Raw genomic sequence first — 25,832 nt, 5'->3', positions numbered from 1 at the left:
ATTAATGCTAATTTTGGACATTAATGAAATGTAAACCTACCATTGTATCCCCATTTGATTACATAGTGTGACGAATGAAAATCAATATAAACATTATGTTGGTGACCGCACCGCACGTAAAGGAAAATTTTCATTTCCTCAGTTTTGCCTTTCTCGTATACTAAGTATACGGTAAAGGCTATATGATCGCTCCAAAAACAAACTTTTTATAGAAGGCCCGGAGACCCATAGTGTTATATACCAATCGACTCAGTTCGACGAATCGAGGTGATGTCTGTGTGTGTGTGTGTGTGTGTGTGTGTGTGTGTGTGTGTGTGTGTATGCAAAACTACTCAACAAAATGTCACTCATTTTTCGGGCACTTATCCTCAACCGATTTGCTCGCAACAAGTTGCATTCGACGCAGAATCCTGTCCCATTGTTTCCTATTTGAAATTGGCCAGATCGCACTATGGGATCGAGAGTTATGGCCAAAATACAAATTCATTTGAAAAAATCGCGTAAAAAATGTCACTCATTTTTCGGACACTTATCCTCAACCGATTTGCTCGCAACAAGTTGCATTCGACGCAGAATCCTGCCCCATTGATTCCTATTTGGAATTGGCCACATCGGACAATGGGATCGAAAGTTATGGCCAAAATACAAAATCATACGAAAAAATCGCGTAAAAAATGTCACTCATTTTTCGGGCACTTATCCTCAACCGATTTGCTCGCAACAAGTTGCATTCGACGCAAAATCCTGTCCCATTGTTTCCTATTTGAAATTGGCCAGATCGGACTATGGGATCAAAAGTTATGGCCAAAACACAAAATCATACGAAAAAATCGTGTAAAAAATGTCACTCATTTTTCGGGCACTTATCCTCAACCGATTTGCTCGCAACAAGTTGCATTCGACGCAGAATCCTGTCCCATTGTTTCCTATTTGAAATTGGCCAGATCGGACTATGGGATCAAAAGTTAAGGCCAAAATACAAATTCATACAAAAAAATCGCGTAAAAAATGTCACTCATTTTCGGACACTTATCCTCAACTGATTTGCTCGCAACAAGTTGCATTCGACGCAGAATCCTGTCCCATTATTTCCTATTTGAAATTGGCCAGATCGGACTATGGGATCAAAAGTTAAGGCCAAAATACAAATTCATACAAAAAAATCGCGTAAAAAATGTCACTCATTTTCGGACACTTATCCTCAACTGATTTGCTCGCAACAAGTTGCATTCGACGCAGAATCCTGTCCCATTATTTCCTATTTGAAATTGGCCAGATCGGACTATGGGATCGAGAGTTATGGCCAAAATACAAATTCATACAAAAATTGCGTAAGAAATGTCACTCATTTTTCAGGCACTTATTCTCAACCGATTTGCTCTCAACAAATTGCATTCGACGCAAAATCCTTTCCCATTGTTTCCTATTGAAAATTGGACAGGTCGGACTATGGGATCTGAAGTTATGACCAAAATACCTTTGTTCATAAAAATCACAAAAAATGTCACCTAATTTTCGGCCACCTAACCTTAATCGATTCACACGCAACAAGTTGCATTCGACGCAGAATCTTGTCCCATTGTTTCCTATTTGGAATTGACCAGATCGGACTATGGGATCGAGAGTTATGGCCAAAATACAAATTCATACGAAAAAATCGCGTTAAAAATGTTACTCATTTTTCGGGCACTTATCCTTAACCGATTTGCTCGCAACAAGTTGCATTCAACGCAGAATCCTGTCCCATTATTTCCTATTTGAAATTGGCCAGATCGGACTATGGGATCGAGAGTTATGGCCAAAATACAAATTCGAACGAAAAAATCGCGTAAAAAATGTCACTCATTTTTCGGGCCCTTATCCTCAATCGATTTGCTCACAACAAGTTCAATTCGACGCAGAATCCTGTCCCATTATTTCCTATTTGGAATTGGCCAGATCGGACTATGGGATCGAGAGTTATGGCCAAAATAAAATTTCATACGAAAAAATCGCGTAAAAAATGTCACTCATTTTTCGGGCCCTTAACCTTAACTGATTTGCTCGCAACAAGTTGCATTCAACGCAGAATCCTGTCCCATTATTTCCTATTTGAAATTGGCCAGATCGGACTATGGGATCGAGAGTTATGGCCAAAATACAAATTCGAACAAAAAATCGCGTAAAAATGTCACTCATTTTCGGGCCCTTATCCTCAACCGATTTGCTCACAACAAGTTCAATTCGACGCAGAATCCTGCCCCATTATTTCCTATTTGGAATTGGCCAGATCGGACTATGGGATCGAGAGTTATGGCCAAAATAAAATTTCATACGAAAAAATCGCGTAAAAAATGTCACTCATTTTTCGGGCCCTTAACCTTAACCGATTTGCTCGCAACAAGTAGCATTCGACGCAAAATCCTGTCCCATTGTTTCCTATTTGGAATTGGCCAGATCGAACCATGGGATCGAAAGTTAAGGCCAAAATACAAATTCATACGAAAAAAATCGCGTGAAAATGTCACTCATTTTTCGGGCACATATCCTTAATCGATTTGCTCACAACAAGTTGCATTCGACGTGGAATCCTGTCCCGTTGTTTCCTATTATTTTTTTGGAAAAATCGCTAAAAAAACTCACTCATTTTTCAGGCACTTTCCTCAACCGATTTGCTCGCATTAAATTGCATTCGACGCAGAATGTCTCATATTTTCTTATTGAAAAGTGTCCAGATCGGACTATGGGCTTAGATGTTATGGTCAAATTATTATTTATTGTGAAAAAAAATTCAAAAAAGTCTAGCTCACTTTTTTAGCACTTAGACTTCATCTATTCCCCAAGCAACACAAGTTCAACAAATCTGTTTGCAGTAACCATATTGTGACTGAATCCGGTTATTAACTGAAACTCCAATAGCAATCCGGTGTGGATACAGCTTTAGCTGAAATATATTTTTCTTGTTAAATGAATTCATGATTATATATGATTACTTACAATTTTTCAGTTTCTTTTGTTTACCCTTCAAGGTTATTTTTGATCCGTACTATTAGTTTTAGAGTAGATTCTAGATATAGATTTTAAGAAAACGTTTCAATGTTGAATGTATAACTACGGAGAAATATCCTACCTATATTCAGATAGATGTAGTTCAAACTCAAATTATTAGTCTAGATCGCAAATGAAATTATAATTCAAAAAGACTTCCAATCACGCTTTAACCACTCGTTTACGATAAACAATTTCCCTTATCATGCTCTTTGACGTCTACCCATACAAGTATATTCGATGTCCAACATGGCTACCTCGCGTTACGGCAATCCCGATGGTACTTTGCAACCACTCCCACCTAGGGGCACTCGTCGTCACATTCCCCCTCCCGTAAAGCACTCTCCTGATCTGGTTTACCTTGCTCTACGACGTCGAGTAATGCTAGTTTAACGACAGGCCGGCGAAGTATTCCATTTGTAGTCTGCACCCAAGCTTGGCGTACACGTCCGTCTTGACCGCAAACAACACGTATGACCTTTCCTCGTACCCATTGGCTTCTTACAGCTCCGTCCACTACGAACACTAGATCGCCCTCCACCAGGCCTCTTACTTCCTCGAACCATTTTGAGCGCCGAGAGATTACCGGCAGGTATTCCTTAATCCAACGCCTCCATATACCGTCTGCCAAATGTTGGGCAAGTTTCCAGCCACTCCTTAATGTTGATCGAAAGTCCACTGGTTCCGCCGATAGCTGTTTAACTCCATTCGAGCTTCCAAGCAGGAAGTGGTTTGGCGTCAAAGCCTCTTGGTCGGATGACTCAAGCGGGATGTACGTTAGCGGACGGGAGTTGATCATGGCTTCTGCCTCAATCATCACTGTCTCCAACACTTCATCATCAGGTCGTCGTTGAGTCTCCAGGATTGTTCCTACTGCAACCTTAACGGAGCGAACCATGCGCTCCACACGCCTCCCATATGTGGGGCACCAGGGGATTGAACATCCAACGTGTAGTAGAATTGGTGAATACAGTCGCCAGACGATTTTACGCTCTTCGATTTCTTCCTGCAGCTGTCTATTCGCTCCGTGAAAATTTGTCCCATTATCTGAATATATCTCAGACGGTGAGCCTCGCCGAGAGACGAAGCGCCGGATTGCCATGACGCAGGCTTCGGTTGTCAAGCTATGCACTATCTCCAAGTGTACGGCCCGAATAGTTAAACAGGTGAAAAGTGCGACCCATCTTTTAGCATTGCTACGACCAACTTTCACCAATAATGGTCCGAAAAAGTCCAGTCCCACGAAAGTAAATGGCCGTATATAGGGCATCAACCTTACTTTGGGCAGTGGGCTCATTGGAGGCGAAAGAGGGACAGCTCGGAGGACTCGACATTTCATACAATTTCGGAAAACTCTTGCAATCAGTGATCGTAACTTCGGAATCTCGTATCGTTGTCTCATTTCATTCACAATTGTCTCACGATTTGCGTGGCGAAATTTTCGATGAAACCAGTCTGTTAGCAGAATGCTAATCAAATGTTGCCGTGGAAGAATTACAGGATATTTTACACCGTCCGGTATCCACGGAGCCGAAGCTAGTCGACTGCGCTTCCGCAGTATACCGTTATTGTCAACAAAAGGCCACAATTTATAGATGCTACTCGATTTAGAAATACTGGCATGAAGAGCATCAGGCCGACCACTGCTTATTCGGAGAACGTGAATTTCTTCACCGTAGAATGCTCGTTGTGCTTGTTGCCACAAAGTTCCTTCTGCGCTCTGCAATTCTTGCTGCATCAAAGGACCTCGCTCTAATGGTTCTCCTCGTTGAGATCGTCGAATGTTACTTGTGAAACGATGTACATATGCTATCGCTCGAAGGAGTCGTTCCCATCGGCTGAATCGGGACACATCCACTAGTTTAGACACAGCCGGGAGATGCACGTTACACGATCGTAGTTCTTCTTCTGTTGACAATGATAGTTTACCTTTTTGTGGCCATCTTTCTTCAGATTGATAAAGAAATTTCGGCCCAACAAACCACCTACTATTTACGTCTATTTGAGGCCCAGAACCCCACTTGGTGGCATCGTCCGCCACATTCAACTTAGATGGAATCCACCTCCACTCACCTAGTTCTGTTGTCGAGAGAATCTCACCAATACGGAATCCTACATATTGGTGATAGCGCCGTTGTTCCGAATGAAGCCAAGCTAGTACTGTAGCGGAATCTGTCCACAAAATTCGTTGGCTGACTTGTAGACCGTGCATGGAGATGACGTTGTTCAACATACGAGTTCCCAAAACTGCTGCTTGAAGCTCCAAACGTGGAATCGATAGCATTTTCAAAGGTGCTACTTTTGTTTTGCCCCAACTAATGACACCAGTGGGCCGTTCGGAGATAGAACTCGGAAGTATGCTACACATGAATAGGCCGACTCGCTAGCATCAACAAATATGTGCACTTGAAGTGAAGAGTATGCTTCCGATTCCGCTTTAGGAAAATAGTAACGAGGGATTCGAATTGCACTTAGCTGAGGCAGAATTTTAGTCCACTGAATCCATCGCTCGTGCAGCTGTTGATTGATATTGTCATCCCAATGGGCTCCAGAGGTCCAAATATCTTGCATGAGAACCTTTCCATGCACTAAGTAGAACGCAACCAATCCTAAAGGATCAAATAGGCTCATGATCACTTTCAGTACTTCTCTTTTTGTTGGAATATGGTTCTTATTAATAATGTCCAACAGGTCACCACGAATTGCCAGATCGTACGTGAAGCAATCACTGTTGGGAATCCACCTCATTCCAAGTACGGACTCAATGTTAGCCAATTTATCCAGCAACAACTTTTTGTCAATCTCTTCGGAGTCTGCACCGACGCTAGCAGCTATTAGTGCGTCATTTGACCGGAAATCGCGAAGCTCGAAACCCCCTTCTCTTTGAATCATCCGCACTTCCTTGCCGACCTTGATTGCCTCTTCGCGTGAACGGAAACTATCTAAATAGTCATCCACATAGTGATAATGATGGATTGCGTACACTGCTCGTGGATATGTATCAGCAAACTCACTGGCATTTAGGTTCTTCACGTACTGTGCTGAACAAGGAGAACTGGTAGAACCAAATGTAGCCACATTCATTACATACACTTCTGGATCCTGATTGACATGGTTCCTCCATAGGAATCTCTGGAATTGGCGATCTTCTTCACGGATATGTATGCGGTGAAACATCTCCCTGATGTCAGCTGTTAAAGCATAGCGATAGAGACGGAAGTGGCAGAGTATGCTTGGAAGAGACGAAAGCATATCCGGGCCTTTTAAAAGCATCGAATTGAACGACACGCCTTGAACCGATGCTCTTCCATCCCACGTCAATCGAATCTTGTTTGGCTTCTTCGAGTTCTTGTGTACACCTAAGGGCAGATACCACACTTGATCCGGCGGCATGTCTAATTCCTGTTTAGATGCCACATGAACATATCCCTTTTCCAGATAAATTTGTATTTGCAGGCGGACGTTGTCGTACAGCTCGGGTTCTTTGATGAGTCGGCTTTCGAGTGCGCGAAGTCTGCGTGTAGCCATTCCTCGGCTGTCAGGAAATTTCACTTTATCCACCTTCCACAGCAGGCCGGTCTCGAACCCGGACGATACTCTGCGCGTCGTTGTTTCTAGAAGCATTTTTGCCCTCTTCTCTTCTTCAGACTCCAACACCAGTGGCGGACTTATTACTCCCGCGTTTTCCAGGGTGAAGAAATCGCGAACCAACTCATTGAGTTCCCGATCCGGATCGGTCCATCCTCCAAAATGAAACCCACAGATTACTGACGACGTCGGAACCAGGGAGCAACCGTATATGCTCCAGCCAAGTCGGCTTTTCGCTGCAATAGGATCTTTCCTTCCTCCCGCTCTAATTTTCAAATGCACAATGAGTTTCAAATTCTCAAGACCGATGAGGATTTTTGGTGATGCGTTCGAATATTCATAAAGGGGTAAGCCTCGCAGGTACCGGTATCTCATAGCCAAGTCGCCATAATTTATAGACTGTGTGGAAAGCAATAGGCTACTCACGGTTCGTGCATCCGATAGTTCGAACCTTTTGGACGATCCTGAGCCTGATACTTCCATAGTAATTCGTCGAGATTTAGATTCGTTCCTCTTGATGTTTCCAGTCCACTGTAGATTAAGGGGTTCAGTTGGTCCATCGATTCCGAGCTGTCTGGCGACGATGTCTTCTAGTAATGTCAGCTGCGATCCCTCGTCGATAAACGCGAAGACGTTTACCTGGCATCCATTTGCGTACAAAGTTATTGGCATGATTCTGAAGAGAGGTCCACCCAATTGTTGTTCACCAAGATGATTATTAAAAACAGCGACATTCGATACTCCGCTTGTTGAATGTAACAGTGTGTGATGTCGAAGTCGGCAGTCCTTAAAGTCACACCCCTTCCATGTTTTACACGGCCATCTTCCATGCTGGTTCAAGCAGGTCCTGCAGAGTCCTCTATGTTGAACTACTTTATACCTTTCGTCAATCCCCATCTGCTTGAATTTTGAACAATCCACAATTCTATGTCCTTCCTCGTTGCACGCCACACAAGTTTTTCTTGCTATGCTAGCTTGGTTGACTGGTGTTTGTCTACTTGAAGGCGATGGTGATTCGGAATGTGCCTGTACAAATACTCGATCTTTAGCCCTCACTTTGTTGAATCTTTCCGGGAGGAAATCATCCGCCACTTCGTAGGCTAGTTCTACCATAGTAGACATGAACTTTCCAAACGCAGTAAGATTCGGTTCTGGCAACGAGCTTTTGAATGCGGCCCACTTCAAACGATAATCCACAGGCAGCTTGGAAACTAAATCATGTAGTAATGCTGGATTTGACAAATGAGATACTTGTTCCGAATTTCGCAAATGCTCCACCAGACTATCAACTGCCAGTCCGAACTCGATTATGCTGTTCAGATCATTGGTTTTGGGTGACGGAAGCTGATGAATACGCCCTGTCATCACTCGTATTAACGTACTGGGTCGACCATAGCGCATTTCCAGAGTTTTGATGACATGAGGAACACTGTTGGGACAAAGTAATTTACTCCTTACTGTTTCTAGTGCTTCTCCTTTTAAGCATCGCTGCAAACGGATGAGGTTTTCATCATTGGAAAAGCCGCAAGTAGTGGTCGATCGCTTAAAGTTGCTGAACCATAGTGGCCACTCTTCTGGTCTTCCAGAGAACAAAGGCAGTTCTTTACCCATGACTTGGCGTGCTGCCAGCTGCCGATTTGTTGGCTCATCATATTCTTCTCTATTGATTGGCGGGTGGACACTGAACCTCCTTTCCGGTGAACATTCTGCATTTCCGGCTGCATACGAGTGATGCGACTGGTTATAACGACCATGGCGATTATCTGGAAGATGATTTGACGTTTCCACCTCCGGTACGTTATTCTTTCTTCCTTCTAAACTCATACCTGCTAGTTGCTGTCTCAAGCCCGGGACTGTTCTTGCCTGCGTTGGAAAAGAAAGACCCTTTATCGCCGGATCATTTCGGGCTTGAATGGTTTGTTGAACACAAGATGGGGGCATTCCGTGTGGTTCTTGAAAGTCTGGATTAGCCGCTGGAGTGAATGCTGACGTGGCTACTTTGGTAATGCCCTCTGTCTGCTGTTCTGATATATCCAGCCACTTCTGTACAAGCTCCCTAGAATCCGGAACACTTGAGGTCTCACTTGAACATCGACTGCCACATTGTGACATCTGCCTCACTAACTTCACCTTTTCTTCCAATGATTGCCTTTTTATAACCATTTGTTGCCTCCTATACTCCAATTCTCCAGCCATTTTACGCTCCAAGAACGACTTCTCCTCTGCTAGCTTCTTAGCCTCGAATGCTCTTTCTTTCTCTTTAAGCTCCTGTTCCTGCCTCAGCTGTAGGTCCTTCATTTCCTTCTCCGCTTCTAGCTCTGCTTCTCGAATTCGCTCTTGTTCCTCAAGGACTTTCATCTCCCTTGCAAGACGAGTGCGGGCACTAGATGTTATGCTTTTGTCTCCGGTCGTCTTCTTGGACTTTTTCGACGCCTTACTTCCTGCTGCAGACTTGCCCGGCTTCTTATGTTCCATTCCAGGAACCGCCAACGTAGATTGCCCGACTGACGCCACCTGAGCAGGTTCGAGAGCCAACAGGGGCTCACAGGTCGAACAATGCCATTGCTGATTGGTGACACTTGCATCAACGTTCGCGCATGAATAATGGGTCCACTTTTGACACGAATCACATGCAACCATATCATCATATGAATCCGGTCGATTGCAGGTGGTACAATTCCTTTTTATCTGTAGATTTCCTCCGCCTTCAGCCATAGCTCAATAATCCCGTAGAGGCAGTCTCTGGAGTACACTCGTATGAAAAATTCTAAAGGATATTAACTGAAACTCCAATAGCAATCCGGTGTGGATACAGCTTTAGCTGAAATATATTTTTCTTGTTAAATGAATTCATGATTATATATGATTACTTACAATTTTTCAGTTTCTTTTGTTTACCCTTCAAGGTTATTTTTGATCCGTACTATTAGTTTTAGAGTAGATTCTAGATATAGATTTTAAGAAAACGTTTCAATGTTGAATGTATAACTACGGAGAAATATCCTACCTATATTCAGATAGATGTAGTTCAAACTCAAATTATTAGTCTAGATCGCAAATGAAATTATAATTCAAAAAGACTTCCAATCACGCTTTAACCACTCGTTTACGATAAACAATTTCCCTTATCATGCTCTTTGACGTCTACCCATACAAGTATATTCGATGTCCAACATGGCTACCTCGCGTTACGGCAATCCCGATGGTACTTTGCAACCACTCCCACCTAGGGGCACTCGTCGTCACACCGGTCATATATAAGTTACTGTGATTGATGTGCAACATGTGTGCTTCTCAGGTCGCTCGCAACAGATTGCATTCGACGCAGAATCTTGTCCCATTGTTTCCTATAGAAACTTGGCCGGATCGTACAATTGAGTCAAAAGTTATGGCGAAAATACTAATTTTAAAACTACAAAATAAAATGCCATTTTTTGCTCTTATGCTCATCCGATTTGTTTGCAACAAATTGCGTTTGGCTAGATTTTTTTATGCATATAAACAAATATGAAAAATAAGACCAATCCACATATTGGTGTTATTTGAGATTTTTCCAAACCTTTTGAACGAACGAGAAAGGCACCATCACCGCTAGGTGGATTAATCTGGGTTTTTATTAGTTGGAATAGTACTTTTGTTATTTCGTTTAATTTAAAAGTATTTTAATCAGCCATGGAAAGATTCGGGATAGTTTTCTTTTCGTTCCATGCAGTGGGAAATGACCAGAAGCAGAAAATATTCCGGGAGTGCATTCGGCTGTCATTGGGGTAAGTTTGTATTTCAGCAGCGGTTTTGTATAGCGATTAAAGTTATGAATTTCTTGTTCAAAACAGCAGTCGCAGCAGGGACCTTGCGGCCAAAGCTCCTTCAAAATCGGGAACATTGAGTACCGTTGCATATTTTGCAATATGAGGTTCCAGATAAATCGGTGTCCTGAATCCTAAAGGAGCCAGAGGACGGATGTTAATGTTTATGTTTCGATCATTTATGACTATGCACAACATATGTCCGTTATTTGTACGTTTTATTACAACTGCAATAAATATTTCCTAAGAAACATATTTTATTCAAAAAGTTAATTGCGGGGAAAACAAAAAAGGGGGAATGGAGAAACTTGGGAAGAAAATGTGAGAAATTTCCTGTAAAATAAAAAAAGAATCCTTTATTGTTTCCACAGTGTGATCTTTTAGGTTTGACAGTTTTAAATACTCTCCATTTCAAAAGTGCATAAACTTTTATTTCAGAGGTGGATGCCGAGTAGATATAAACTTTTTTTTAACAGTTTACTGACTTTTGTTCTAAACATATACAACTCTCTACGAAAAAGAACCAACGAAGCAACCAATGTTTTTTTTTTAATTTTATAAAGGATTTTTCTTTCTGTGTACCACAGCCACCACACTTTCAAATCCCCTTTTATGAGGCTTGGAAACCACCTTTCGAGGGGTTCGGAATTCTTCTTTCAAGCAGTCCTCTTCTTTCAAGTGGTTCGGAACCCTCTTTTCAAAAGGGTCGAATGCCCCCTTTTATTCAGGAGAGTTGGAAGCCCATTTTCAAGTGGCTCGGAAAGTTTCTTTCGTGGGCTCGAAATTCTTACTTCGGGAAGCTTGGAAGCTTACTTTCAGAAGGCTCAGCAACGTAATTTCAAGAGGCTCGAAAGACCCCCTTTATGAAGCTCGAAAGCCTCCTTTAAAAGGCTCGGAAACCTCCTTTCGAGGGGCTCGGAATTCTTCCATGTAACCCCCACAAGTGGCTCGGAAGTTTCTTTTCAAAAGGGTCAGAATCTCAGTTTCAGGAGGCTCGGAAGTTCGCTTCCGAGAAAAGAAGAGAGTTGGAAGCCCCCTTTCCAAAAGATAGGAAGCTCTTATCAAGAGGGATGGAAGCCCTCTTTAAAAAGACCCGAAAGCCCTCTTTCAAGAGGCTTGCAAGCTCACTTTCAAGTGACTCGGGTACATTATCGAGGGGCTCGGAATTCTTTCAAGAAGCTTAGAAGTCTACTTTCAAAAGGCTCAGCAACGTCATTTTAAGATGATAATAAAAGCCACCTTTCAAGAGGCTCGAAAAACCCCTTTTTTTAGGTTCGAAATCCCCCTTTCAAGAGGCTCGGAAACTTCATTTTGAGGGCCTCGGAATTCTTCCTTCGAGAAGCTTAAAAGCCTACTTTTAAAAAGCTCAGAAACATTATTTCCAGATGCCCAAATCCTCAAGAGGCTCGAAAGACCCAGGAGGCTTGGAAGCCCCCTTTTAAGAAGCTCTGAAACCTGCATTCGAGAAACTCAAAATTCTTTTAGCCTTCCCCCACGAGTGGCTCGGAAGCCTCTTTTCAAAAGGGTCGGAAGTCCAGTTTTGGGAGACTCGGAAGCGCCCTTTTCAAGAGAGTTGGAAGCCGCTTTTCTAGGGTCTCGGAAACTTCCTTTCGAGTGGCTCGGAATTCTTTTTTCAAGAAGCTTGGAAGCTTGCTTTAAAAAGGTTCAGAAACGTCATTTCAAGGTGCTCAAAGGTCTCTTTTCAATAGGTTCGAAAGCATTCTTTCAAGATAATCTTATGAACTACGCTTATTAAAATCGGGGGTATCTCAATTAATACAAACACACGAAGGGGTACTGTGTAGCGTGTATTCACAGCATTCATAAAGTATAACATTAGCGTAACCATTAGGCTGCGTCCTGCATAACGATTGATGTCGACCGACCCTGTGACAAGCGCGGTGTCATCATCATCAATAGACATAGACCGCTGTCATCATTGAAAAGTAGTATGAAAAAAAATTTGTGCCCAGGACATCCTGGCTACGATTTGGCGATGGGCTAAACAATAGCATGACAGTAGCCTGATGTCGACATATCTGTGTCGACAGGCAACAGCGACAACACACATTAAGCGCGAACGTACGCGAGCGCATGAGCCGCCATTATTCGGCACATTCGTATTCTGGAAGCTTAGCAGGTAAGACACATCCTTCACGGTCTCCTTCAATGACCTCCCTTAATGACCGATACCTCATGGTAGCAGAATCTCACATTGGCGATCCTGCCAGTCTTACACGATTATTAGTTAGTTAATATTAAATAAAATTAAATTCATAACATTATTAAATATTTCAAAGAGGAATCGGCCGGACGGGAGGTATGAATCAGTGTTTACGCCCAATACTAGAAGTTTGGTCCAGCCCAGTGTTTTGTTCTTGAATAGTGAAACTCAAACAAATTCATTAGTATTTCTAATAGTGTCCTATTAGTTCCGAACAATTTCAGGTTACACAGGTCTTAAATCTGAGTAACATCAACAGTGCTCAACTAGATTAATTATTTTTAGATCACCAGTTGGGTACAGTAGGACTACAGTGGGAAAAATGCATTACATACTCAAATTTGTATCATGAGTGGCACAGTAAGACCACAGTGTGAAAATTATTTCATTCGTTAAAAGTGGCACAGTAAGACCAATACAACGAAGTAAGTAAAAAAAACAGTAGCAAGGGCGGCATAGTAAGTCCAATCCCTATCTCAAAGAAGCCAAGTGTGTGGCACAGTAAGACCACAACGTGAACAAAGTAATAATCATTCGTAACATGTGGCACAGTAAGACCACTACGATAAAGGAAGTGTAAATATCTTCATGTGTGGCATAGTAAGACCACAGTACAAACAAAACACCAATATTGCACGAGTGGCACAGTAAGACCAACGTGTAAACCGCTTATCGAGGAAAAACTGTCCAATGTGGCATAGTAAGACCACACTGTAGACCACACCACACTTTATTAAAATTTCTACCATTTGCCTCTTACTAGCACAGTGAGACCACTGCATGAATAAATAGTAAAGCATAGTAAAACCACAAAGACCACCCAGAAAATCGGGAAAATAAGTTCATGCTTGTATTTTTAGATATAGATACAAAAAAATCAAAATCGGAAGAAAAATATTTTTGATGGACCCTTTGAATGCTACATTTCAAGAACAAACATTTGTGGACAAAATAAAACGACATTTTTGTTCAAAGCGCCTTGAACATGACTTTATATGCTCTTAACTGAACGTGCATTTCAGATCGTAAAGCTACTATTGAAATGGAAAGTGACGGAAAGTACGTTCGTGCACCAGTCGTGTCTGATTACGCGAGCGATGAAGAGGATCGTAATCTGGAGGTTATCAATGACCCTGAAGCAGACTCGACGGAACGCAGTAGCGCTTCCGACTCCTCATGCAAAGAGGACAACGCAAGCAGCAACGAAAGTGACAGGATTGAGCACATTGTTGGTGACTCGAATCCAGACGGCAATCCGGCTAGCTGTAAAACAATCCACTCGATATCCACCGAATACCGCGGAGAAGCATCCAGTGTTGGTAACAAAGACGCAAACATCAACGAGGACCGTTTGCGTAGAATGGAAAATCTGCTGGAGCAGCTCTCGAAGGCAATAAGTACACCACAAACAACGATCCCGACGAATAACACCGACCATGTTTGGAGCAGCCCGGTCACTCTGACTAATCCACTCGACACAGTCTCCTCGAATGTACGTTGGGATAACATCAAACCGTTCCCAAACGGGGTGGCGGCCAACAAAATGTGGGAGGCGTGGAATCGTTATATTGAGAACTTCGAAATAGCCGCTACTCTCAATAACGCTAACGATCCGGTCCGTCGGTCACAGCTCCTATTTCTTTCTGTTGGCGAAGAATTGCAAGGGATTATCAGAGCAGCAAAGTTAAGACCAAGTCTAACCGATGCTAACTGCTATCACTCGTTCGTAAATAACATCAAGAACTATCTACAGTCTATGACCGATTCTGCCGCCGAGCACGAAGCGTTTTCAAACATGAAGCAGGAAAATGCTGAATCAGCCATCGCTTTTCACGCTCGCTTGATGGGTAAAGTACGCCTATGTGAATACAGCCCGACGGATCAAGAAAGGTTTGTCCGCGCCCAGCTCCTAAAAGGTCTTAGGAATAAAGAACTGGTGAAGGCCGCTCGTACATACGGGTACGATACGAAGTACGTAGTGCAGGCTGCAACTCGCGATGAAGCATACCAAGCTGAAACAACAGCATCAGAATCGCCGGAGGTGTACACAGTTAGTCGCCGTACGCCACACTCACAAAGTCAAGGTCAAAGCCGAAACGATAATCAGAGACGCAGGCGAACTTATCCTTGGGACAGACGATATACCGCTAAACAACCACGGGTAGACGAGCAGGGTTTCCGACGTGAAACGATAAACGAGGCTATCGTTCCCGTTGCCCAAGATGCAATCAGAATCCACACAACAATTATCCATGTCCGGCGTTAAAGAGGAAATGTAATTCTTGTCGCGAATTCGGACACTACGCAATCGTTTGTCGCAAGAGAGCTGTCCAACACCTCGAGATGGCTAATGACGAGTCCCCCAAGCAGGAGAATGCATTCCATGATAATCAGGTATGATGACACCGTAATATTTTTACTTGAAATATATCTCACAGTTTGATTCTAAATTTGGTGTTTTTTTCTTGTAATACCCGATGCACCTCATTGCAGCATGTTAACACACTCTCTCTGGAAGACGTATTGGTGAATTGCCAGTTAGGGAAATCCGCCCCTATCAAGTTCCTAGTTGATTCAGGTGCGGATGCAAATGTCATCGGTGGTGCGGAATGGATTCTTTTGCAGAAGCAACTCGAACAGGGTAACACCTAGGATAGGATGTGACAATAGAATTGCAACTGCCTTGTTGTTTCCTCAGTCGATTGCTTTGACGAGGTGGTGGCCAGTGCTTCCGAATATTTTTTATGCAAAATCCGCCGAATAGTATATGTAAAAAATCATGTTTTCTCGTCCTTTTCTTTCATAGTTCGTAATAAAGGATGCTACGTACTATCAGAAAAAAGTTTTTACATGGAGATGTAAGAGTTTTACAGTGGAATGGGTAAAAAGTTGGTCAATAATGCGTCTCATCGAGTGTTTTAAATTAGCATAGCTCTTAAAAATCATGCATACATCATTTGCAGCCTAGCATAAATTAATTTTACCCAAACAATGAAAAAACAAACTTTTGAATTTTGTCAAAAATTTCAATTTAATTACCCAGCAACACGGCCAAGGTAACAACAAGCTGCCCTTTTGAAAATGTGATACCGCCGATCGAAGTAATCGATTGTCATTTTCACTCAATCAGCAACCGGTACGATTTTGACAGAAAATCGGTACGATTTTTAATGACTAATTGGCACATCCTATCCTAGGGTAACACTAACATAAACGTTCTCGAAAACGTCGGATCGAAAGGTCTTCATGCATATGGCACGACATCACCAATGGTTGTCGAATGTCTCCTTGAAGCGAAAGTCACAGTAGTCGGGAGCGCATCACGGCCCCAGGTTGCGACGTTTCATGTTGTTCCGAAAGGAAGAAGATCGCTTCTTGGAAGATCCACTGCAAGTGATTTGGGATTATTACAGGTTGGACTGAATCTCCACAATGTGGAAACATCCAAGCCTGAGAAGTTTCCGAAAATGCCGGGCGTAAAAATTAGGTTTAGTGTTGATAAAGCTGTGCCTCCGGTAAAAAACGCCTACTATAACGTCCCGGCCGCCTATCGAGTAGCAGCGAAACAACGACTAGAAGAAATGGAAAAAAGTGGTATAATTGAAAAAGTAACATCGGCTCCAAACTGGATCAGTGGAATGTCCGCTGTCGCGAAAGGAAAGGACGATTTTCGTTTAGTGGTTAACATGAGGGCTCCGAATAAGGCAATCAACCGCGAATATTTCCGCTTGCCTCTACTGGAGGAAATGAAAGTGAAACTCCATGGCTCGAAATGTTTCACCAAACTGGATTTGAGCAACGCATTCTATCACCTCGAACTTAGCAAAGAGTCTCGGGACCTAACAACCTTTATTACTGAAAGTGGCATGTACCGCTTTACCAGGCTAATGTTCGGGGTGAACTGTGCGCCCGAAGTTTTTCAGCGGAAATGACGCGAATTCTCGAAAATGTTGAAAATATAATTGTTTATATCGACGACATTCTTATTTTCGCATCTAACTTTGAGGAGCTACACAAAACAGTTAATCAAGTCTTGCAGATATTACGAGCTAACAATTTGACGTTGAATGCAAAAAGTGCGAGTTTGACAAGACGCAGCTCAAATTTCTGGGTCATCAACTTGATGCAGAAGGATTCCATGTGGACGAAGAGAAAATTCGAAGCATCCGCCAATTTCGAGAGCCTGCAACTATTTCCGAGTTACGTAGTTTCCTTGGACTGGCATCCTTCATAAGCGCACACGTGAAAAACTTCGCGGATATCACAAGCCCCTTATGGACCATCACTACTGCGAAGTCTTGGACGTGGGGTTATGAACAAAGCCAAGCGTTTCAACTGATCAAAGAGAAAATTCTGCAGAATTGTGTCACTTTAGGATACTTCTCAGAAAACGACAGGACAATCTTATACACTGATGCTTCGCCGATAGCATTGGGAGCGGTTTTGGTTCAAAATAACAAAGATGGATCATCGAGAATCATCAGCTACGCATCAAAGTCACTGACTACGACGGAAAGAAGATACGCCCAGAACCAGCGAGAAGCTCTCGCTGCAGTTTGGGCAGTAGAACACTTTTCGTATTTTCTATTAGGACGAAAATTCACGCTAAGGACTGACGCACAGGGGGTATCATTCATATTAAACCGGTCACGAGAGGAATCAAAAAGAGCCTTAACGCGAGCGGATGGTTGGGCGTTGAGATTAAGTCCGTATCGTTACGATGTGGAGTACATTCGAGGGGCAGATAATATCGCCGATCCGCCTTCACGCCTTTATAATGGCAATGATGTCGCCTTCGATGATGATACAAGCCCTTGGGAAATTGCATCTCTTGAAGCAAACTCTGTTGGCTTTCTGACGGATGAAGAAATTAAAGCTGCTACATTTGAAGATCCCATTCTACAAAACGTAATGTGCTCCCTCAAGTCGGGGAAATGGCCTCTACACTTGAGACAATTCCAGCTCGTAGAATCTGACTTGACGACTCGAGACCAAATTTTAGTGAAGACCGGTTGCGTTGTTATCCCGACAGCACTTAGAAGGAAGACACTGGATCTGGCTCACCATGGTCACCCATCAGCTGCAAAAATGAAGAGCATTTTGAGACAACGTGTTTGGTGGCCCGGAATGCCAGCTGAAGCACAACAGTGGGTTGAATCCTGTGAAACTTGCGCAGTAAACGGTAAACCCGAAAAGCCCACTCCAATGCAGCGCATTTTTGCACCTAGAGCTGTTTGGGAGACAATAGCGTTGGACTTCAATGGGCCATACGTAAAATTCGGGGGAGTTTACATACTAGTTATTGTAGATTACAGATCGAGGTACCTAATCGCTCGTCCCGTCAAGTCAACGGGTTTCATGCATACGCGAAAGGTTCTGGAAGACATCTTCGATCGAGAAGGCATACCGAAATCGATTAAAACGGACAACGGCCCTCCGTTCAATGGGGAAGATTATAAAAACTACTGTGCCGAGCGTGGAATATCAACGATTTTCTCGACCCCCTTATTCCCTCAACAAAACGGACTTGTTGAGGGGTATATGAAAGTCATAAACAAAGCTATGGTAAGTGCGACTGTTAATAAAACCAACTATGTTGAGGAGTTGCGTGAAGCGATACACGCACATAACGCTGCAGCACATAGTGTAACGAGGCTGCCCCCAGAGGAGGTCATGAGTGGTCGAAAGATAAAGCGTAAGCTTCCGCTATTGGAGTACGAGAAAGTGTCTATTGACGAAGAACTGCTCAATGACAGGGACAGAGAAGTAAAATTGGCTAGCAAAAAGCGGGAGGACAAACGACGTGGAGCTCGCCAGTGCCGAGTCAAACCTGGCGATAAAGTGATTGTCGAACGTCAGACGAGAGGAAAGGGCGAATCGCGTTTCTTACCAAATCAGTATACAGTTATGGAAGAGAATAATGGAAGTCTTACTCTTAGCGACGAAAGTGCTCACGTGATGAAACGACACGTTACGCAGACTAGGAAGGTTATTGAGTGGCGTAAGGATAAACTACCAGTTTCTGATGAACGTCCCTCAAGTTCTACAGTCACAACTAGACGTGAAATTCGTGAAAGGAAAACTCCTGCATATCTTCAAGATTATGTACAGCACGTTACAATGAATTAATTTCAGTTTTCATTATTCTCAGAAGCCTTTGTCTATTTTTGTTTTGATAAAAGGAACTGCAATGCCAATATAAAAAAAACTAACACACATTGTTCATCGTTATTAATGTTTTAATTTAATTAAACATACCCAAACTGCATATAGAATCCAATTGCAGGTAAGATACCAGATGAGACTCTTTAAATAACTCCTGATCCATTTTCGTAAGCTTCATTCGAACCTTCCATTGATGATTTCGATAAATTTCGTAATGAGGAGACACACACTTGTTTAAGAAAGTTTTTCGAAGGGGAGAAGCCACATTATTTGGTGTCCAGTTATGCATTATGCAATTATAGTTTTCCTAGATGAGAAAAGAGCATTTTCAGTAAGGGAATATTTTTAATGCTGAGATAACTTATGAAACTTACAACCCAATACTTTCAAGCAACTCAAAGTTTGCTGTTGTCGGTGTCCAAGTATTACTTATTTCCGTTATTTCTCGATAGCTTCTAGTCAGTTTTGAAAGGAAAAAATCTGTTTATAATATTTAATGCACTGCACTGAATAAATGTCAACTTTTGTCCCCTGTGACTGCGTGCAATAGAACAGGTATGAATATTTACATGTAACTGAAATTGTTTCATACTGAATTAGGAACACGGAAAGAAAAATAACAATGAATTACATAGTTTTGATACGAAGTGAGTGAATATTATTCTGAACAAAATAGTTTCATTGTGGGCTCTTTATTTTTAACTTTAGCGAAGTGTCATTATGGTTACGCCGAACTTTTGAACTTCAATTGTGATACTTACTAGGCATGTAAGTGTGTCTCGGCATTGCAGTATTGCGTGTACTATAAGTCATTTTTTCCAGTAGGGGGGAGATGTGTAGCGTGTATTCACAGCATTCATAAAGTATAACATTAGCGTAACCATTAGGCTGCGTACTGCATAACGATTGATGTCGACATATCTGTGTCGACAGGCAACAGCGACAACACACATTAAGCGCGAACGTACGCGAGCGCATGAGCCGCCATTATTCGGCACATTCGTATTCTGGAAGCTTAGCAGGTAAGACACATCCTTCACGGTCTCCTTCAATGACCTCCCTTAATGGCCGATACCTCATGGTAGCAGAATCTCACAGGTACCTCTTAAGAAAAACGTTGAGAACCGCTGCCATAATAAAAGGTTACAAATCCTTATGTGCTTGTCATTAAAAAACCAACATAAGTCCATTTGAGCAGGTTGGAATTACATTTCAATAGTTTCCATATAATTTGGTAGCAACTGTTGCAAGCTCGCCGCGCTTGTGTCCAGTTGGTAAGGGCATATCGTCCTGCCTACACTGGGGCGTTTTGACCAGTGAAACATATTTTTGAAAAACGTTACATTTTTGAAGATGGAAGCAATTTTATATCATATTAACCACTGAGAAAAGTTATTTGGTTGCCCACTCAGTTCCAGTGCAAGTTTTGAAAGCTTGTTTCATGGACCTTCAAAGAACGGAAATAGGAAAAATGAAAATAGGATGTAAAACATCCAAATAAGACCCGAGGAAAAAACAATGTTTCATGCAAAAAGTTCCATACAAAAAAAGTTTCGCTTAGCAACTACCCCTACATCTTTCTTTGGTTTTCCCAGAAGGTATTAAAACAAAATCCAGCTGCTTATGGCTGCAAACCTGCGATTCCGATCACTTTTTCGAAAAAAAGTCATTAATTTTGAAACATTGAATATGGGTATTCCTAAAATCTACGATATAAGTGTGAAATATGGCTGAAATAAAACGAAAATATTTTCGGCCACCTACTTGTATGGAGCCGCCCCATAGTGCACTCGCGCGAACCTACTGCCTGCATTTTTCTGGCGCTTGCTTTGTTCGCGAGTACGGGCAGAGCAGGACAGTATTTTGTTCGGTAGTAAAAATCACGGTCGCGAGTATTTGTAATTACTTCGAATACAATAGATAAATTTGACTTGACATAATCACAATAACAATAAACAATTGTGTTCTTGCTCGAACATCAGTGAGAAACATGTTCCAGAGGTCGTTTCATGACTTTTTGCAAATTAACTCGCGAAGCTTCACGAACATTTTTTTCTCTGCGAATATACGCTAACTTTCACTTACTCAGTGACTGAGTAAAATTGTATTGCCCTCTCTTTTCTTCTCACGGAAATTTTACTCAGTTTCCGCCAAAAGCAGGATAACTCATAGCTATGAGTAGTCCCGCTTTTGACGGAAACTGAGTAAAATTTCCATGAGAAAAAAAGAGATAGCAATACAATTTTACTCAATCTCTGAGTAAGTGAAAGTTAGAGTGTAGTAGGTAGGCAAAAAAAAGGCAAAACACGCGAGTATTTAGCATTGCTTACTTCTCGTTTTGTGAGTAAGATTCACAGATTTTCACCACTGCTTCTATATGATAAATTATTTAACTAATATTTAAAACGTGTTCAGATTTCAAATAATTTATCGATTTGTGGAATGTGCATAAATATTCAATGACTAATATTCAACCGAATATTGACAGTCCAGTGCCGACTATGAATGTGTCCTGAAGTGAGCTGACAAGTGAAGAAAGGTGAACTTCACCAAGAAAATTCGATTATTTTACACTCTGATTTATCATAAAACACTCAAAGACACGACGTTATTCGTTGAAATTAACATTTCAAAATCTGATTGAATTTTCCCTATAATAGACCCCCTGGAGGTACATAATAGGAAATAGCTTCCCTATAGTCGAACTTCGTTGAATGTTCATGTTTCGTTTCGGGATGTTCTTGTTCTCTAATCATGAACCTACAAAAAAAAGTCGTGTTTATTTTTTACAAAATTGTAAACAAATCATTTATTTTTACTTTCCATATCATTTCCAATGTATGTAATCAAATCATTAGAATGTAATGTTCTCCCGATGGAATTTCATAGAGAAATTATGCTGTAATTATGCAAGTATGACTGGAGGGTCCACTATTGGTAAGAGGTCCACTATAGGCCATTATACCCTAATCGAAGTTTTCAGCGATCAACTTAAAGTCTGTGCATATGTTGCTAGTTACCTCACATGTGGAGTAACTTACAAAAAGCATGTTTTTTGATCCTCCGAATCAATCCAATTGCTATTTCGGTGAAGTTAGATGCATGACGCATTCAACATGTCAGAAGATCTTGAAAAGTTCGTCTCATACATAGTATTATTGGATTTGATCTTAACAGCAGCAGTTTATGTGCGGCAAGTACTTACCCATTATCACTATCTTTCAGTTTGAATTTCACTTTGCGCACTGTTTTAGATTCGTTACTAACGGTGGACACTTTGTTGGTTTCATCAGTAGAACCCATTATTTAATACCCACGTGTAATATAAATAGATAAGCCAAACTACTTAAATTAACAAAAATATGAATGACTATACTTTCGCTTAAACCAAACTGCTTCAACGCATGTGAGGTGGATACGCTCAACGCTACGCAACCATAGCAAGGCAAACAAAATAAGACTCGTCGTAACCATGGCAACAGGAACTTAAACGATACAAACCATGCAAACCTCCCCTTTGGCATATGGCGCATGCAGTGCGACGAGTGCGACAGAGGCGATTCACGATATTTATACAGCGAAACCAGTGTATACAGGGGTTGGACAGAATGATCGGGACAGGCAAAATTTAATCAAAGTTCAAATGACCATAACCATAAGTTTTTGGCTTTATTCGTGTTATTTTCTCCATATGATTTTGAATTCGAGTGTGTTCTTGATTCTCAGTGCGAAAAACTGATAAAAGTTTTAATTACAGGGTGGGGTGATAAAACGCCAGTGTTCGGAATATGAGTCATATTCAGGATTTGAGCCAAAACGGTACAAACTATATCATCCGATATAGGGAATCTTGTTAGGCTTTATGCACAAATTACGTATCGCTTGAGGGGGAGGGGGAGTTTGTTAATCGTTACGTAACAAAAAAGACTAAATAAAAAAAATGATGTCGGATATATAATTTGTATTAATATTATTATTATTATTATTTATTCAGACTAAGGCCGAAGTGGTAGTTGCGACAAAAGGAAACGGGAGAAAACTCGATTGTCGCGAGAGCTCACTTCGGTTTTCAACTGGAAGTACAATGAGAGTCTTCTCCATTCGGCTCGGTTCATGGCTACATGTCGCAAACTACGCAGTCTACGAAGGGTCCGCAAGTCATCTTCCACCTGATCGGTCCACCTTGCCCACTGCGCACCTCGCCTTCTTGTACCCGTCGGATCGTTGTCGAGAACCATTTTCACCGGGTTATTGTCCGACATTCTGGCTACGTGCCCGGCCCACCGCAGTCGTCCGATTTTCGCGGTGTGAACGATGGATGGTTCTCCCAACAGCTGATGCAACTCGTGGTTCATTCGCCTCCTCCACGTACCGTCCGCCATCTGCACCCCACCATAGATGGTACGCAGCACTTTCCTTTCGAAAACTCCGTATTAATATTATATCCTACTTAAAATAAGGATAAAATATTTTAAAAAAACCAACAATAACGTTTTCTGTGATGTTTCTATTATAACAATAGAGCAATATTGGGAGGGGTGGTTGTATCAGTGAGCGTTACGTAATTTAAGGGGGGGGTCTGGACCCGCGTTACCTGTTGTTACATGGGTTTTTTTTCGCGTTACGTAATTTGCGCCTTATAAAACGTCATATGTATTATTTGTAGTTAAAACTTTTATTATTAACTAGCAGACCCGACGAACTTCGTTTCGTTTAAAATTGATTTATTATCTGCTTAGTTCTTGAGTTATGCAGAAATTTCTGTTTCATTTGTATGGGAGACCCCGCTTCCAAAGGAGGGAGGGGTCTCAAACCATCTTAAGAACCTTCCCCGGCACCAAAAACCTCTGCATACTAATTTTCACGCCGATCGGTTCAGTAGTTTCGGAGTCTATAAGGTTCAGACAGACAGAAATTCATTTTTATGTATATAGAAGAGAAGAAGAAGATTTGTCTATATTGTAACAGGTACACCAAGCGTCCGTTACTCTGTAAATAAAGGAAGGTGGGGAGACCCCCCTCCCCCTGTTTTACCGCATCCAAAGTAGCTTTGTTCTAGCGTATAATGTTTCAGTGTAGATCCTCTAGACAAATGAACGTTATTTGGTGCGTTATATTTCGGATTGACTACCGTATTGATTCTGCAGGACGGTTTGTTTTGACCCTCCTAAAGATTCTTTTAGTGGAAAATGACCAAATGCTTTTTTTCACAACACAAAGCAATGAATATGCTAAATGACCTCTGCTGGTAAAAATGTCAACATTCCATCACAATTTTAGGATATTTGGAATTCAAGTTGTTGCGTCGATTTGCGAACACTTGATCCCGCATACAAAAATTTGGGGAAAATAAACAAAAAAATATATATTATCAATTCAGTACAAAACCGAAATGGACGAGTAGTGAACTTGGATTTTTCTCACAATCCGTACGCTAAACCTAACTTCGGAAGTGGTGCGCTGTTTTCATTTGGTGATGCGCTATACAACTCACCACTTCCGAAATTAGATTTAACGTATGGATTGTGAGAAAAATCCAAATTCGCTGGCGGCTAATTCGGTTTTCTACTGAATTGATAATAAATTTTTACTGAGGCGGCTATTCTTGTGTAGAATTGATGTGTGTGTGTGTGTGTGTGAGAGTCATCCTCTACCCCTCACCCGGCTGGGGGTGTTGGTCAAGTAGTACCACAGAGAACAGACATGGAGGCTCGAACAAAATTTCTTGCAAAACATGTGTAAAAAAACACACCGAACCTCAACGCCATCGACGTCGACATTGCAACTCACAATCTCATTTTGACAACACGATGGCGCTGGTATGCTCTTGCGTGCATAACGACACTAGCGCACAGTGGCATTTTTTGATGACGCTCGCGCTGATTATGCACGGGATAACGGCGACATTCCAAGGTTATTCAAAATAAACAGTAAAAAGTTATCACAACATGGCGAGTGCAGCTTCAACGTCTGTTCTCTGTGGTAGTACTACGAATAATTTGATCAGATCTCATGCTTCGTAATGGTGCCCTTTTTGTTACGAAGACTAGTACTACAAAAAGGATTCACTTCTGAAGCAAGGCAAGTTTCTTAAGTGAGTGTAGGGAATGGGATGTACTAGTTGTTCATAACAGGTACAGCAAAACTTCACAAGGACGCCCTTATTCGTACTAGCTACTCAGGGAATAGAAGGCCGAGAAGAGCCACCGTTGCTAGCTAAAGCTTGAACCGGATATCTGGGACTCCCACAATATCCGCGGCAATAGAAGCAAACGATGCCCTGTACGTATTTAGTGATCAATTTCAGCGATTTACAATTTTATATAGCGAAATCAAAGTGAATAATTGGAACGTGCTCACCAGTTTAATTCTTCAATAGCTCCAGGTTTGAACAGGGCGTCGCAGGTATATTCATTAAGACATCGAAGTTACTTCTCATCCTCCTTTGCTTCCATCGAAACTGTGGCCGCAATGCCCAACTGTTGTTATTTTGGGGACTGTGGAGATTCTCGTCGGTTTCGTATCTGCGGTAGCTGTTATTGGCTGCAGCTCTTGCAGTTTAATTGGTTCATCTCAGCAAAAATTCCAATGCGCTCACATTAAGCCCGGTATTATTTTTTAAATTATTTATAAAATTCACCATATTCACCATATCACGTTCTCTACAAATAAATGAATATTAAAGCCTATCAGATATTTTAATATATATATATATATATATATATATATATATATATATATATATATATATATATATATATATATATATATATATATATATATATATATATATATATATATATATATATATATATATATATATATATATATATATGTACGGATCAGTAACCAAACTTCCTAGACGTGAAATTTAAACTTCCAAAGATTTATCTTACTGTTCAGATGCAGAAAGTACGGCTGGAATCACCGAACATTATAAAATAAATTCAGTGTGTGGAAATAAGACAATAATATTTTATCGGTTTGCCACCCGAATATGGAAGTTGTTGGGATAAGAATGG

At 41.6% G+C, this 25,832-nt stretch overlaps 1 protein-coding gene across 2 annotated transcripts in view; it reads right to left on the bottom strand.

Moving 5' to 3' along the window:
• Positions 1-22,197, bottom strand: part of LOC134215825 (TBC1 domain family member 31) — a 108,497-nt gene extending 86,300 nt beyond the window's left edge. For both annotated transcript variants that reach the window (XM_062694935.1, XM_062694936.1), the window contains exon 1: positions 22,016-22,197. In XM_062694935.1, the coding sequence (XP_062550919.1) occupies positions 22,016-22,113 (98 nt within the window). In that variant the 5' untranslated portion in view covers positions 22,114-22,197. The remainder of the gene's footprint in view (positions 1-22,015) is intronic.
• Positions 22,198-25,832: the final 3,635 nt, after the last annotated feature.

The sequence above is a fragment of the Armigeres subalbatus genome, chromosome 2 (genome assembly GCF_024139115.2).
Source record: "Armigeres subalbatus isolate Guangzhou_Male chromosome 2, GZ_Asu_2, whole genome shotgun sequence".
NCBI classification, from domain to species: Eukaryota; Metazoa; Arthropoda; class Insecta; order Diptera; family Culicidae; genus Armigeres; species Armigeres subalbatus.
Note: the sequence above shows the minus strand (reverse complement) of the source record. Positions and strands in the feature narration are given on the sequence as shown.